This window comes from Hemiscyllium ocellatum, chromosome 36, assembly GCF_020745735.1.
Source record: "Hemiscyllium ocellatum isolate sHemOce1 chromosome 36, sHemOce1.pat.X.cur, whole genome shotgun sequence".
NCBI classification, from domain to species: Eukaryota; Metazoa; Chordata; class Chondrichthyes; order Orectolobiformes; family Hemiscylliidae; genus Hemiscyllium; species Hemiscyllium ocellatum.
The window spans coordinates 17503212-17519386 of NC_083436.1; the positions used below are offsets into that span (position 1 = coordinate 17503212).

The following is a 16175-nucleotide window of genomic DNA, read 5'->3' on the forward strand; positions in this document are numbered from 1 at the left end:
AAAGTTGATGAACTGTTCAACCTCCTCGTGGGAGCACGAGGCAGCGCCGATACAGTCATCGATGTAGCGGAGGAAAAGGTGGGGGGTGGTGCCAGTGTAGTTGCGGAAGATGGACTGTTCCACATATCCTACGAAGAGACAGGCATAGCTGGGGCCCATGCGGGTGCCCATGGCAACTCCTTTAGTTTGGAGGAAGTGGGAGGATTGAAAAGAGAAGTTATTCAGGGTGAGGACCAGTTCAGTCAGTCGAAGGAGGGTGTCAGTGGAAGGGTACTGGTTGGTGCGGCGGGAAAGGAAGAAGCGGAGGGTTTTGAGTCCTTCGTGATGGGGGATGGAGGTGTTCAGGGACTGGATGTCCATAGTGAAAATAAGGCGTTGGGGACCAGGGAAGCGAAAATCCTGGAGGAGGTGGAGGGCGTGGGTGGTGTCCCAAACGTAGGTGGGGAGGTCTTGGACTAAAGGGGACAGGACCGTGTCGAGGTATTGGGAGATGAGTTCGGTGGGGCAGGAGCAGGCTGAGACAATGGGTCGGCCGGGGCAGGCAGGTTTGTGGATTTTGGGCAGGAGGTAGAAACGGGCGGTGCGGGGTTGTGGGACTATGAGGTTGGAGGCGGTGGATGGGAGATCCCCTGAGGTGATGAGGTCCTGGATGGTCTGGGAGATGATGGTTTGGTGGTGGGAGGTGGGGTCGTGGTCAAGGGGGCGATAAGAGGAGGCGCCCGCGAGCTGGTGTTTGGCTTCAGCGGTATACAGGTCAGTGCACCAAACTACCGCCTCCTTGAGCCCCGCTCCTCCAACCGCCCCTTGAGCCCCGCTCCTCCAACCGCCACCAAGACAGAACCCCACTGGTTCTCACCTACCACCCCACCAACCTCCGCATACAACGTATCATCCGCCGCCATTTCCGCCACCTCCAAACGGACCCCACCACCAAGGATATATTTCCCTCCCCTCCCCTATCAGCGTTCCGCAAGGACCACTCCCTTCGTGACTCCCTCGTCAGATCCACACCCCCCACCAACCCAACCTCCACCCCCGGCACCTTCCCCTGCAACCGCAGGAAATGTAAAACTTGCGCCCACACCTCCACACTCACTTCCCTCCAAGGCCCCAAGGGATCCTTCCATATCCGCCACAAGTTCACCTGTACTTCCACACACATCATCTATTGCATCCGCTGCACCCGATGTGGCCTCCTCTATATTGGTGAAACAGGCCGCTTACTTGCGGAACGCTTCAGAGAACACCTCCGGGCCGCCCGAACCAACCAACCCAATCACCCCGTGGCTCAACACTTTAACTCTCCCTCCCACTCCACCGAGGACATGCAGGTCCTTGGACTCCTCCACCGGCAGAACACAACAACACGACGGTTGGAGGAGGAGCGCCTCATCTTCCGCCTGGGAACCCTCCAACCACAAGGTATGAATTCAGATTTCTCCAGTTTCCTCATTTCCCCTCCCCCCACCTTGTCTCAGTCGGTTCCCTCAACTCAGCACCGCCCTCCTAACCTGCAATCCTCTTCCTGACCTCTCCGCCCCCACCCCACTCCGGCCTATCACCCTCACCTTGACCTCCTTCCACCTATCCCACCTCCATCGCCCCTCCCCCTGGTCCCTCCTCCCTACCCTTTATCTTAGCCTGCTTGGCTCTCTCTCTCTCTCTCATTCCTGATGAAGGGCTCATGCTCGAAACGTCGAATTCTCTGTTCCTGAGATGCTGCCTAGCCTGCTGTGCTTTGACCAGCAACACATTTGCAGCTCTATCCATCGTCAACCCATCCACTGTAAAACCCTCATTCATGACTCTTATTACCTGTAAACTATTCCAGATCTTCCACTCAATATAAACTCTGATCTCAAAGATTCTATGGCCCATATTTTAACTCAGTGTAAGTATTATTCACCTATTGCTGCTATACTTCCCTGTCTACATCTTCTCTTCATCTGGCAACATGTTCAATTTAAAATTCTCATTCTTATATTCAATTCCTTCCATGGTCTTACTCCTCCCCATTTCTGTAACCTCCTCCAGGTCGACAATTCTGTGCTCCTCCAAGCCTCACATTTTATGCATCCTCAATACCTATACAAGGAGAGATGTAAATAAATAAAAATGTTCCTTCTTGCCATTTTCTAACATGAACTCCCCTTGCTTGCTACCACCTCCAGATATTTTTTCCCAATCTTCCCATCTTCATGATTGAATTAAAATTGGATTTTTTTCAATTTAAATGTATGTGATATAGCTTATGAAGTTCTGCCTATGGTGATATGGCTGAGCTAATGACTTAGATAAATGTCAATATCTGGGAATAGCTCCAGCAGCATCTCCGAAATTATATAATCTAGCACTGTGCTTATCAGTTTGGTCTGATCACATACATGTTGGTAAGTTTTAGTTTCTTGAAATGTAACCACTTACATGAAATGAACTCAAGTCCAATTTTACAAACAGAATAACGATTGTGCCCCATCAAAAATAACAACTGGTGTTATTTCAAACTTAAACAACTAAATTGCAATTGTTCTTACAGACACATCTTCTTAATAGCCATCCAAGAATAATATTTCGGAATTTGAAATTACTTCTGAACTTTTCTCATTGTTGTGTACAATCACGAAAACTGAAGAGAAAACAAATCTCAAAAAATATTTGCTTTGGGAACAAGATTTGTTTTAAATGTACTGAAAGTGTGCTGCTTTTGTTCTCCGAAGCATCAAGTGTGCAAAACCTTAGCTGATTGCTCCCTTTGGCTAACTGGAATCAATCGAATTTATTTGCCAATTGATGAAATAATCTCTCTAAGCAAGTCAAGATCATGAATCAGCAATGGCTGAAATTCAATACTAAGTATAGCTGATTTCATTCATGTTTTTAATTGAGTTATAGTAGGAATCTTATGTATTTTAATGGAAAATCTTCAACATTTCCTTACTTGTGTACATAAAATTATCAATTTTATAATAATCAATAACATATCTCCATTCCAATTCAGAACTATCACATTTTATGTGGAAAAAGATCTTCAATGCCAGGACCAATAATATTACTGCATAAATATGAATAGGTCATTATTTATCTTCACTGCAAATACACTTTTTACTAAAAACCATGATTCTAGGCAAGTTGGAGTTTTGAAAATGCTATGCACAACACAGCGAACTGTTCCTAATTGGTTAAAAAGGACCCTGCAAAAGTCAATTAGAAATGATTATGACAGATTAATACTAAAACAATTAATAATTCAGGTGATGATTTAAATGCCCAACTGCAAAAGGCTGTCCCCAAATCCAACTAAAACGATAAATGAAGAAATGAACACTTTTTCAGCTAACCTTGGCTTATAAACAAACATTTAGTTTTATGATTGGTCCGGTTACTTCTTCAGGATTGCAACTTAATGGAAGATTTATATGGATACCAAAGATATTACATTGAAAGAACACAAACTATGGAGGGGTCTGCACAGTAAACTATAGAACAATGACAGGCATAAGCTCTAAAGGGAAAACAAGGATGAAAAGGAGTGAACACAAAGCTGCAGGGACTGTTGAAATATAAAATGCATAGAAATTGAACATCAACTATTCTTTCTAGGACTAAAACCTTTATTTTACTGTGCAAGATATAATTTTAAAAACTGTACATTTATAGCTCCACACTTTTGTTTTTGAATCCACCCCACACCCATCTGTTTTCACTTACTTAGCATGGAATGTTTTGCTGGGCCCATTAACATCTCCGCCAAGATGTGCAGGTGTCTATAACAAGCATGTTATATGTCAGACTCAGCGTTCATCCTAACTCCATTTTATTCAAATTAATAGACTGTCATGGAGATGTAAATTGGCAATTTCAGATTGGTAGACTATTGTTATGTGGTGTATGAACCATCCCTGGAGTGGACAGATTAAATGACAAGACAAATAGTTTTGACAACGACATCAGTTCTTGACTTTCTGCTTGCCCACAATAAAATGAGCCAAGTGTGATGTACCTACTAAGGATGTATGACATCTCCTGTGAGAACACAGATTCATGGAATGAGAGTTCCCACTCTTCAGCTAAAAATATGCCAGACAATGAATCTAGCTTGTGTCTTTCTGTATTGCCATTGGGAAAATTACTTTTAAATCAAAGTCATTTCCAACAATGTTTAATACTGAATTTCAGTATGATATGGGATGTGGCGGAGCTATGAAAAAATACTGGAAAAAAAGTTTACAGGAATTATGATTCACATGTATAATGCAGTAATATAAAACAAAGTCTGGTTTTCCTAATTGTAAAGTAATTTGTTGTAAAGTAACATGATCTACTAACAGCATCATGATGTGAAAGCACAGTCATATAAGTCAATTGTTGATTCGTTTTTTTGCAAACCAGCTTAAATCAAAGACACTGTATGGAGTTTAATACTCTTACCCTTGGTGGGTTTGATGGCAGGGCTGTCATGGAATCCCACTTAAGGCCACCTCACTGCTAATGGAGGGTCTTAGGTAGATAACTAATTGACTTATTGATATTATGTCACCAACAGGCCTAGGTTTTGATCTGTAGGGAGTATAACAAGCAAACCATGTGGGGCATCTGCCTCAAGGGCTGCCCTTTTACTTCGGACATGCCTCAGCCCTCCCCACCATGAACAGTCTGCCAAGGGGCTCCCTCCCATTCACCAGCCTTCCTCCAAGCCCTGCCAGGCTCTCTCTACACCCTCTCCCCTGTCACTGTGAACCATGCCTACACTTCCCCTGGTCCAAAACCCCAGTGTTTGGAAATTGAGGGCTGCTTGTAGTCACAGTCGTGGTCATTGCGACCATTGGGTGCTGCTGGGACTACAAAACTGCTGGCCAATCACATTGGCTTACAGCATTCTGAGGTGGGAGGACTGACATCTTCTTGGAACATTAAACGGCTGCCTTCATATCAACTCATCAGGTGGTGGGGTGGGCAAGTCCATCATCTGATAATTCTTGCTCATTATATAAAAAACTCAAAATACACAGAAATACATTAAAATCTGAAAGAGGAGAAGCAGGTTTATCAAACAGGAACCACACCACATTGCTCATCCAGTGTATTATTTTATGGTTTAGTGTACAGTACTGGAAACTTGCCTATTCCTGCTGAGGCAAAATATGCTGAATGGTCTCCTGATTCCATCAACCTTCACCTTGGGATCAAACTCAAAGTTGGTGGTGAAGGAGATAAAGAATGGAAGTGACAGTGAAGGGCATTACTCTTAGTTCAAAAGAGGAAAATTCTTCTGCAATTTTAAATTAATTGTTTTTAAAAATACAATCTGCTTGTTAAATAGATGGGCTAACAGAAATTAATAACCAAAGTTTCCACCCCAGGCCTGGATTCTCCTTAACATGTTATGGTTAGAATAGGTTCTGATATGTCTTCACATCCTTAATGACTGGATTAGAATACACAGTCTTTAATTTAACAGCTTTAATACACTTACTACATATGGTACACGTTACAAAATCCATATAATGGAATTCATAGATTCTTCATTTATAAAGATTATATTGTAGATATTTTTATAAAAACTATAAACATGAATTCTGTATTTACATACAATACAGCAAGGCTAAGTTAAATACAATGAGCATTTATAAAAATAGCTTTTCACAATTCACTATTTACATACCGTACAACATGATCTATCTTTGTTTATACTCTTTTTGGAGATGTTTTTGAAAAGCTTCTAGAAAATGTGTTGCATTTTTTTCTTGGAATGTTTCACAGATTTTGCAGTTCTTCTGCTGCATTAAAAACACAAGTTTAGAACTACAACAAAACTTTATAAGGCAATTTTAATGTAATAAATGATGATTAACCTAATCAATTGTTGAAATACAGCACATCCTACTTTTAAAATAGTGGGACAGATTTAGAGCTATGAGAACGGAGAGAGGTTGGATACAGGTGTGTATGCAAACAGACAAGGCAGAATGGAAAAGGAGATGAAAGGAGTAAAAATAAGATAAATTCCAAATGTTGATCACTAAGAAATCAGAGCATAGAACACTAAGAAGTTAATCAAACGAGACGTTCAACTATAATGCAATGTTTTTGATCTGAGGTATAGATTAGATGTGTGAAACTTAGCTGTTTGCATTGAAAGACAACCCATACAATGAGAAGAATTATTTTCATGTCCAGTGAACAGCAGAAAGAATCAAAAAGTTGCTGATTTCTTCCCTGATCTATTTACAGTGATATTATAAATATGGTGTTAATACATGTGGTCACAATCTCCATGTGAATGACAAACAATAGAAATTATCCCACATTAAGTGTGGGTAATTCTATTCAGGTCATATTGAACTGAGGAGAACAATCTGGAATTAAACAGAAAGATGGTTATGAGCCTTCTTTAAACTGTGCCAAAACATTCAAGTGCCCCTCTAGGTTTATGTCTGAAATTTCCTGCAGGAGCACAAATTGGAGATAAAATTTCACTGACGTCAAATCATGCTCAAATTTCTTGCTCATCGTGTGAGTTCATGCCTAACTAGGGCTGTGTATAGGTTTTAAACTAAATAGTGGGCAAGTGGTTCAGTTGCATTGAACCTCTACAGTGCAGATAGAGGCAACTTGGCCCTCCAAAGAGCACCCCACCTTATCCCCATAATCATGCATTTACTGTAGCTAATCCACCGAGCGAACACCTCCCTGAGCATTACATGGCTTTTTTTTTTAAAAACGTGGTCAATCCAATCCAACTCGCACCTCTTTGGACAGTGGGTGGAAACCAGAGCACCTGAAGGAAACCAACATAGATACTGGAGAATATGCAAACCCAGAAAGACAGTTGCCTGACACTGGAATCAAACCTGGGTCCTTGGCACTGTAAGGCAGCATGCTAACCATCATGCCACCATACTGCCCACGTCAGATAGAAAATTATGGAAAACATTAAAGGAGGGAGGGCTCAGCAGAGGTTATTAAAGTTTCTAGAACAAGTAATAGGCCAGAGAATATGAAAAGGCTCAGCAATGTAACTTCAGGAACAGCAGATATAGGGGTCAGGCAGTTTCCAAGGAGCAGGAGAGTCAACATTTCGAGCATAAGTATAAGTCAGGTGGGGTCCAAAGGGGGCTGAGAGATAAATGGGAGGGGGGGTGAGGCTGGGGGAAGGTAGCTGGGAATGCAATAGGTTAATGAAGGTAAGGGTGAAGGCAACAGTTTGGAGAGGATGGTGGAACGGATAGGTGGGAAAGAAGAGAGACAGGTAGGACAGTTCAAGAGGGTGGTGCTGAGTTGGAAGGTTGGTTCTAGAATATGGTGCCGGGGGCCTGGTGAAATCCACATTTGATCCCGTGTGGATCTTTCCACTTCCTCCAGACCAAAGGGGTAGCCATGGGAACACACATAGGTCCCAGCTATGTCTGCCCCTTCATCGGTACGTACAACAGTTCATCTTCCATAGTTACACCAGCACCATTCCCCATCTTTTCCTCTACTACATAGATGACTTTATAGACACCACCTCGTGCTCCCAAGAGGAGGTTGAAAAGTTCATCAACATCACCAACACCTTCCAGCCCGACCTCAAATTCACCTGGACCATCTCAGACACCTCCCTCCCCTTCCTGGTCCTCTCCATCTCCATTTTTCGGTGACCGACTCAGCATAGACATCCACTTATAAATCCACAGACTTTCGCAGCTACCTGGACTACATCCCTCCCATCCTGCCTCCTGTAAAAATGCTATTCCTTATTCCCAATTCTTCTGACTCTGCTGCATCTGCTTCCAGGAAGGCCAATTCCACCATAGAAGATCCCAGAAGGCCTCCTTCTTCAAACCCTACAGCTTCCCCTCCCACAGAGTTGACAATGCCCTCCAGCACATCTCCTCCACTTCCCATACCTCTGCTTTTGAACCCTATCCCTCCAATTGCAACAAGGAAAGAACCCCACCCCCCCCAGTCCTCACCCTCCACCCACATCTTATCATCCTCTGCCATTTCCGCCATAAACAGATCCCACCACCAGGAATACATTTCCCTCCCCACTCCTATGTGCATTCCGGAAAAACCATTTCCTCTGTGACTCCCTTGTTAGGTCCAAGCCCCCCGCCAATCCACCCCCCATCAGCACCTTCCATTGCCACTGCAAGAAGTGCAAATCCTGTGCCCATACCACCCACGTCATCTCTGTCAAAGGCCCCAAATGATCCTTCTGGATCTAACAGAGATTTATCTGTACTTCCACACACACCATCTACTGTGCCCATTGCTCTCAATGTGGTCTCCTCCATACTGGGGAGACAGGACGCCAACTTGCAGAACGTTTCAGAGAACATCTCTGGGACCACGTGCTAAACAATCCCACTGCCTGTGGCCGAACACTTTAACTCCCCACTCCCACTCCGCCAAGGACATGCAAGTTCTGGGCCTCCTCCACTGCCAAACTCTAGCCACCTGATGCATGGAAGAAGAATGCCTCATCTTGCGACCTTCCAACCACATGGAATCAATATGGATTTCACCAGTTTCCTCATCTCCCCTCCTCCCATCTCATCCCAGATCCAACCTTCCAACTCGGCACCACCCTCTTGAACTGTCCTACCTGTCCATCTTCCTTCCCACCTATCTGCTCCACCCTGCTCTCAACCTATCATCTCCACCCCCACATTCAGCTACATTCCCAGCCACCAGCTCTACCTCCTCCTTTTTATCTCTCAGCCCCCTTGGGCCCACACCACTCCCCCACATTCCTAAAGGAGAGCTTATGCTCGAAACATTGACTCTGCTGCTCCTCGGATGCTGCCTGACCAGCTGTTCTTTTCTAACACAACATTCTTCGAATCTGATCTCCAGCATCTGCAGTCCTCACCTTCTCCCAGCAGATATGGGGGACAACTATGAAAAAGGGGTCAGTCAGTGGCACTGAGGGTGTTGTACTTAGATACACAAAGGATACAAAACAAGGCAAATGAGCCTGTAGAACAGATTGAAATTGGCGGGTACAGTGTTGGGGGTATCATAGAGATTAGGCTGCATGGGGGTCACAGCTGGGAACTAAACAACCAAGGCTATGTGTCCTAATGAAAGGACAGACAGATGGGCAGAAGATGGGTTAGTCAGAACTGAAATTAAATCAATAACAAGAAGTGATATAGAATTGGAAAGCACAGAATCTGAGGATACAGTTTAGGAACCACAAAAGAAAAAACAAGACTGATAGGAGTTATGTACAGACTTCCAAGCAGTAGTCAGGATTTGGGGAAGGAAATAAATCAGGAGACAGAAAAAGCATGCAAGAAAGAGACCATTGCAATAATGATGTGGGACTTCAATTTGCTGAGGGAACTGGGAAAATCAGTTTAAAAACAAAAAATATTGGTTAAAAGCAAATTACTGCGGATGCTGGAATCTGAAAACAAAAAGTGAAAATGCTGGAAAAACTCAGTAGGTCTGGCAGCATCTGTAAGGAGAGAAAAGAGCTGACATTTCAAGTCTAACTGACCCTTTGTCAAAGCTCAGACTCTAACATACCTAGTCGGAAGATGAGATGCTGTTCCTCCAGTTTGCGTTGAGCTTCACTGGAACATTGCAGCAGGCCAAGGACAGACATGTGGGCATGGGAGCAGGATTGTGTGTTGAAGTGGCAAGCCATGGGAAGGTCCAGGAGCTGACTGCGTAGAGACCCAAGGTGCTCAGCAAAGCGATCACTCAGTCGCCGTTTTGTGTCTCCGATATAGAGGAGACCACATTGGGAGCAACGAATGCTATAGACCAAATTGAAAGAGGTACAAGTGAAACGCTGCTTAATCTGAAATGAGTGCCTGGGGCCTTGGATGGTGAGCATGGAAGAGGTAAAGGGGCAGGTGTTGCACCTTCTGCGATTGCATGGAGGAGTGGACTAGGTTGTCCTGGAGGGACAAAGGGTCAGTTAGACTCGAAACGTCAGCTCTTTTCTCTCCTTACAGATGCTGCCAGACTTGCTGAGATTTTCCAGCATTTTCTCTTTTTGTTTTGGGTAAATCAGTTTGCTAGCAGATCCCAAGGTAAGGAATTTGTGGAATGTCTACGAGACTTGTTTTGGAGCAGCTTGTGGTAGAGCTTACCTGGGAGCAGGCAATTCTGGATTTGATAATGTGTAACGAGGCAAACTTGATTTGGGAACTTAGGGAACTGGAGGCAGTGGCCATAAAATGATATAATTCACCCTATAGTTTGATAGGGAGAAGCTAGAATCAGATGTAACAGTATTACAATTGAGTAAATGAGAGTGGAACAGGCCAGAATCAATTGAAAGAGCAGCCTAGTAGGGAAGGTGGTAGAGCAAGAGTTTCTGGGGATTATTTGATAATTAAATAGGCACAGCAGAATTCATCCCAAGAAGAAATATACTAAGGGGCATACAACAAGGTAACCAAAGCTGACAAAGGAAGTCAGGCACTAGCATAAAAGCAAAAGAAAAAGCATACGATGTGGTGGAGATTAGCAGAAAACCAGAGGATTAGGAAGCCTTCAAAAGCCAACCGAGGACAACTTGAAAGACAATAAGAGGGAGAATGATGCAATGTGAGGATAAGCCAGCTAGGTTCTAGAAAAATGCAAGAGCTTTTTAGACATATAAAAGCTAAGGAGGTGTTAAGAGTGAAAATTAGACTGTGAAAAATGAGGCTGGAGAACTTGCTTTGATGAAGAGTCACTGAACTTGAAACATTAACTCTGATTATTTCACACAGATGCTGTCAGATCTGCTGAGTTTCTCCAGCAATTTCTGTTTTTATTTCAGATCTCCACAATCTGCACTCTTTGCTTTGTATTATTGAAGTAATGGGAATCAATGAAATGCAGAGGTACAAATAGGCACTTTGCATGAGATTTCATGGTGGAAAGGACCAGCAGCACACAAGAACTTCAAGAGAGTCAGCGGGCAGAAGTAGGCATAGTGGCCATCATGAAAGAGAAGGTACTGGAGAAGCTGAAAGTTCTGGAATGGATAAAATACTTGGACCAGATGGACTATACCTTAGAGTTCAGAAGGAAATATTTTAGGAGATTATCGAGGCATTGATGGCGATTTATCAGGAATCACTGAAGTCAGGAGGGCCGCAGAAGATTGTAAAATGGTTAACGTAACATCCCTGTTTTTAGAGGGAGGGAGGCAAGAGATAGGAAACCAAAGGCCAATGAGCCTAACCTTGATCAATGGTAAGATTTCAGAGTCCATTATTAAGGATGAGATTGCAGAGTACTTGGAAGTGCTTGGTAAAGTAGGGCTGAGACTGCATGACATAATCAAGGGAGGTCATGTTTGACGAATCTGTTAGAATTCCTTGAGAAGGTAAAGTGCAAGGTATTTGCATGGATTGGTTGACTGATAGTAGGCAGAGAGTGGAAATAAAGGAGGCTTTTTCAAGATGGCAGCTGGTGATTGGTGGAGTTCCACAGGGGTCTGTGTTGAGTAACTACTCACATTAGGCATTAACAAGTGAATGAAGGAACTGAAAGCATTATTGCTAAATTTGCAGATGACACAAAGGAGGAACTGGTAGTATTGAAAAATTGAGGAGATGCCAGAAGGACCTGGACAGGTAGATGGAATACAATATGGGAAACTGAGAGATTATGCACTTTACCAGGAAGAATAGGGACATAGAATATTTTCTAAATATGGAAAGGCTTCAGAAATCTGAAGCACAAAGGGACTTAGGAGTTATAGTACAGGATCTCCTAAGGTTAGCATGCAGGTTCAGTTGGCAGTTAGGAAGGCAAATGCAATGTTAGCATTCATTTCAAGAGGACTACACAAGGCCTTCGTCAGTTCTTGCAAAGATCAAGCTCTGGAGTTAAGGGTCATTGTGATCTTCATACACACTTTTAAGTCTATATCTGATTGTTGTGCATTGCCTGCACAGCTGGTGTTTGGTCAATTCTTCAAACAGGTATTGGAATATTAATAGATTGAAAGGATGAGAACAACCTATGTGCTATGTAGAATAGATGGTGTGTCCCCGATTCTTGTGACAATAATTGTATCTACCCAAAAACCTGGTCATCAATATAGACATGCTCTGAGCAAGTGGAACTGACAGTAATCTACTAGTCTGTGTAGGATCATTAAAAAATTAAGATGTGGGCTCATTATAATTACATACAAGTCAATTATGCTCAATTTTATTTAGAAAACTTCCAGTTATTTATTTAGTTTGTAGCCTGATTATGCGTATTCCTGAGTAAAAACATCACAGGAAACTTATTTAGGCATATTGAAAAGAAAAAATATCTCTGATTTCCAATCACTAAAAGACTTCAGACATTATAAGAGCACAAAATAAGGGAGGAAGAAGAGAGATAGAAGAGAGATGATACAGATGGATAATAATTCTCAATCTAGTCTGTGAAAGAACAGACAGCTCTCTATTCTATATTATTGACAGGGTCAAACATTCTTTGGTAGGTCATTTACACATTGTATCTAATGATTTGCAATGTTCTTTGCAAGTCAAAGAATGCCAACATATTGGAAAAGCATGGGTGCACTGCTTGAGATTGAGTCCACTGCTTTCAAACGGATGAAATATGCAGAACATTCTGATTAAGTGCCTATTGAATGCAAGACACCAATGACATAGGGTCTCTGAAAAGTTGGTCCATTGTGCATAAATAAAATACATAATAATAAACTAAAATAAAATCACTAAAGCATAAAGAACTGATTTTGGTCCAATTTAAATACCTCTTGCACAATGTCCTTCATTGTGTCTCACTTATTAACCAAGCTCCTACTACCGAAATTACAAAAATACTAATGAATATCACTTTGATTGCATTTTTTGACAATGAAATGAATTTGAAATAAGTAATCTATTTATTGTTTGGGCATAGATTAGCTAGAATCTAGCTTTGGCTAAATTTCAGAATTAAAAAAACAGTTTGTTATTTGTAAGCGGCACAGTGGCTCGGTGGTTAGCACTGCTGCCTCACAGTACCAGGACCCCAGGTTCAATTCCAGCCTCGGGCAACTGTGTGGAGTTTGCATGTTCTCCCAGTGTCTGCGTGGGTTTCGTCTGGGTGCTTCGGCTTCCTTCCACAGTGAATTGGCCATGCTAAATTGCCTATACTATACTATATACACCTATAGTATACTATACACCTATAGTATAGGTGTATAATAGTAGTATAATACTACTATAGTATTAGGTGCATTAGTCAGAGGGAAATGGGTCTGGGTGGGTTACTCTTCAGAGGGTCAGTGTGGACTTGTTGGGCCAAAGGGCCTGTTTCCACACTGTAGGGAATCTAATCATTTCATCATCAACAGAAAATTCTCCTTATTCCTCCGTGGTACTACCTCAGAAACGGTAAAGCATTCAGTTCTTCAGTAACTAGATGTGGTTTCAAACAACTCTCTCTGGGTAAACTATCATGTGGATTAAGGAAGGAAAATAACACTGCTTATTTGTCTTAATGAGCTTAAGAGGGGTCCTACTGTCAGATGTAACCTGGACAAGTGAGAGATTGGATAGATATTAAACAACTCCTTTCTTCAAGTAATTCCCTGGTACTCAGAGTTCTGCACTGCAGATAGTTTACCACACAGGTTATACACAGATACAGTTACTCAGGAACTTACCCCATTAAATTTAGTAAACGCTTTTGCATTTCTATTCATTTTATTCTTGTCTTTTAATTCATAAGACTTGAGCACAAATTCAAACTGCAAAACGTTCAGTTCTTGGATGAAGCACATCAAAGCAGTTTCGAAACAGTCATTCTGGGGGAGGAAGGTAAGCAGACTGGTTCATCAGAATGGTTTCTTTATTATTTATATGTGTGTCTCAAAAGAATTTGCATATTTATTCTCCATTTCTAATTTAAGAAAACCAGTAATTTTAGTAGATCCTTATGACTATGAAAACATTAGTTTGTGTCAAGTCAACACGCAGTCACTAAATCAACTGTAATGACAAGGTAAAACAAAAAGTCGTAGATAGTTTTTCTTCTTTCCTGCCAGTTGCAAACCAGGCAACACATGAAAGTATAGATGGGAGTATGGTCCAGGCTGAACAGGTCTAAACTGATGCAATTTGAATTCAAAATGGAGAATACAAAATTCACAAATAATAGCTCTTAGTCCAGTCACTGGCACCTCATCACATTGTTTTGTTTCCCTCTCAACCACCCCCCCCCCCACCCCCAAACCCTTCACATTCTTCCCATTCCCAGATGTTCTTCTCACGCCCTCCACTTCTCTTACACCCCTCAGCACTTCTTTCATCCCCTCACTTCAACTCAGCACTCTCCTCCTATTCCCGATGGGCTCACTGTTCTCCCTGCCACTTTGTCTTACATCCCCCTGTCTCGACCTGCTCACAGGGTGCTTCTCTGTTGCCTTTACTTCTCTTCTTCCTCCCTGCCATTCAGTCTGGAACCGAGCCTATCACAAAGAACCCTGTGAGAAACACAGAGAATGAGTAGTAGCATGCGAGGAGGAAGGGAGAGGGGAGCAGGGAGGAGAAAACGCTGCTGTCAGATAAGTTGTCAAGTTTTTGATACTCTTGGGGTATCAAAAGATGCATCAAAGAGTGCAGTTGTTCCAGTAAATAAAGCACAAATTTGATTTTTTAACTGAAAATTAGTGTATTCTGGCATTACAAATGGTAAGCCAGTGTTTGTCATCTCTCTCTGAATAGATGAGTGATTGCTGAGTCCCTAATTTCTGACTGATTCAGTTCTATTGCCCACAGATTGCTGCCAAATTTAAAGTTACAATCATTGTATTACCAATTAATTGAATTCAGCAGATGTGTCGCCTAAAGAAAGACAATTGATAAAAAATCTGCAAATGCTGTACCAGTTAATAATTATAAAGGCAGTAGAGAATTTCTCTGGGAAACTCCCCAGATCTATCCAAGTTAACTAAAGATTAACTGCCTAGAATGTTGCTGTTAGAGAAATCAAGACATTGGCAAGTGCCTGAGCATGTGCAGAAAGCATTCCCCTGGTATTGCTACCCTAGTAGTGTGGTATATGTGCAAGCCACTCAGTTCAAGGGCAGCTAGGGACAGGCAAGAAATGCTGTCCAGTCAATGACACCCATGTCCCACAAGTGAATAAATAAAAATTATGTGCTGTATTGCTTTTTAATTACCACCTTCTAAAATTTATAATTTTCTTTCAGCGTTACAGAAAGAAAACTTAATACTAGCGAACACAATAATGGAAAGAAGATAAAATGAAGAACTGCAAATGTTTGACATTTGAAACAAACAAAAACAGAAATTACTACAGAAACGCAACATATCTGATAGCACCTGTGAGGAGAAAACAGTGCTCGAGTCCAGTTCTAGAGAATGGTCTGTAGCAGGTGTAGAGAGGACGAAGAAGTGGGTAAAACATACTTGACCTCATCCTTACCAAGCTGCAAATGCATCTCTCCATGATTGTATCAATAAGAATGACCACTGCACAGTCGTTATGGAAGCAAATCTTGCCCTCACATTGAAAATACGCTCCACCATGATAATTGGGATAGACTTTTGAACAGATTAAGCAATTCCACATTGGGCATAAAATGAGGCACTGTGAGCCATCAACAGCAGCAGAATTATACCTCATCCTAACCTACAACCTCATGGCCCTGTATATCTCCCACTCAACCATTACCAAAGCTAGGGGATGAACTTTGGATTAATGGAGAGTGCAGGAGGGCATCCCAGAAGCAGCACCAAGCAGACTTAGATTTGGGTGTCAACTTGATGAAGCTATCAAACAGGACTACTTGCATACCAAACAACATAAAAGCAAATGATAGATAGAGCAAAGCCATCCCACAACCATAGGATCAGATCAGAGCTCTGCAGTTCTGCAACAAATAGTCATGAATGGTGATGGAGAATTAAAACAACTCACTGGAGGTGGAGGACTCCACAAATATTCCCATCTTGAATGACAGAAGAGAACAGCACATCAGTACAAAAGATAAGGCTGAAGCATTCGCAGCATTCTTCAGTAAGAAGTGCCAAGTGGATGATCTATCTTGACTTCTTCCATTGTTCCCAGGATCACAGATGCCAGACTTCAGTCAATTCCACTTGATATCAAGAAACAACTGGTGGCTCTAGATTCTAGAAAGGCCGTGGGCCCTGACAACATTCTGGCAATAGCACTGAAGACTTGCATTTCAGAACTTGTCA

At 42.3% G+C, this 16175-nt stretch overlaps 1 protein-coding gene across 2 annotated transcripts in view; it reads right to left on the minus strand.

Annotated features, from left to right (window-relative positions):
- Nucleotides 1-16175, minus strand: part of LOC132833351 (interleukin-15-like) — a 95913-nt gene that overhangs the window by 31557 nt on the left and 48181 nt on the right. Inside the window, exons 7-8 of one of the 2 annotated variants that reach the window (XM_060851547.1) lie at nucleotides 13613-13753; nucleotides 5663-5774 (exon numbers count right to left, since the gene is read on the minus strand). In XM_060851547.1, the coding sequence (XP_060707530.1) occupies nucleotides 5676-5774; nucleotides 13613-13753 (240 nt within the window). In that variant the 3' untranslated portion in view covers nucleotides 5663-5675. Of the gene's footprint in view, nucleotides 1-5662; nucleotides 5778-13612; nucleotides 13754-16175 lie in introns of both variants that reach the window. The other variant, XM_060851546.1, reaches the window with a different exon arrangement.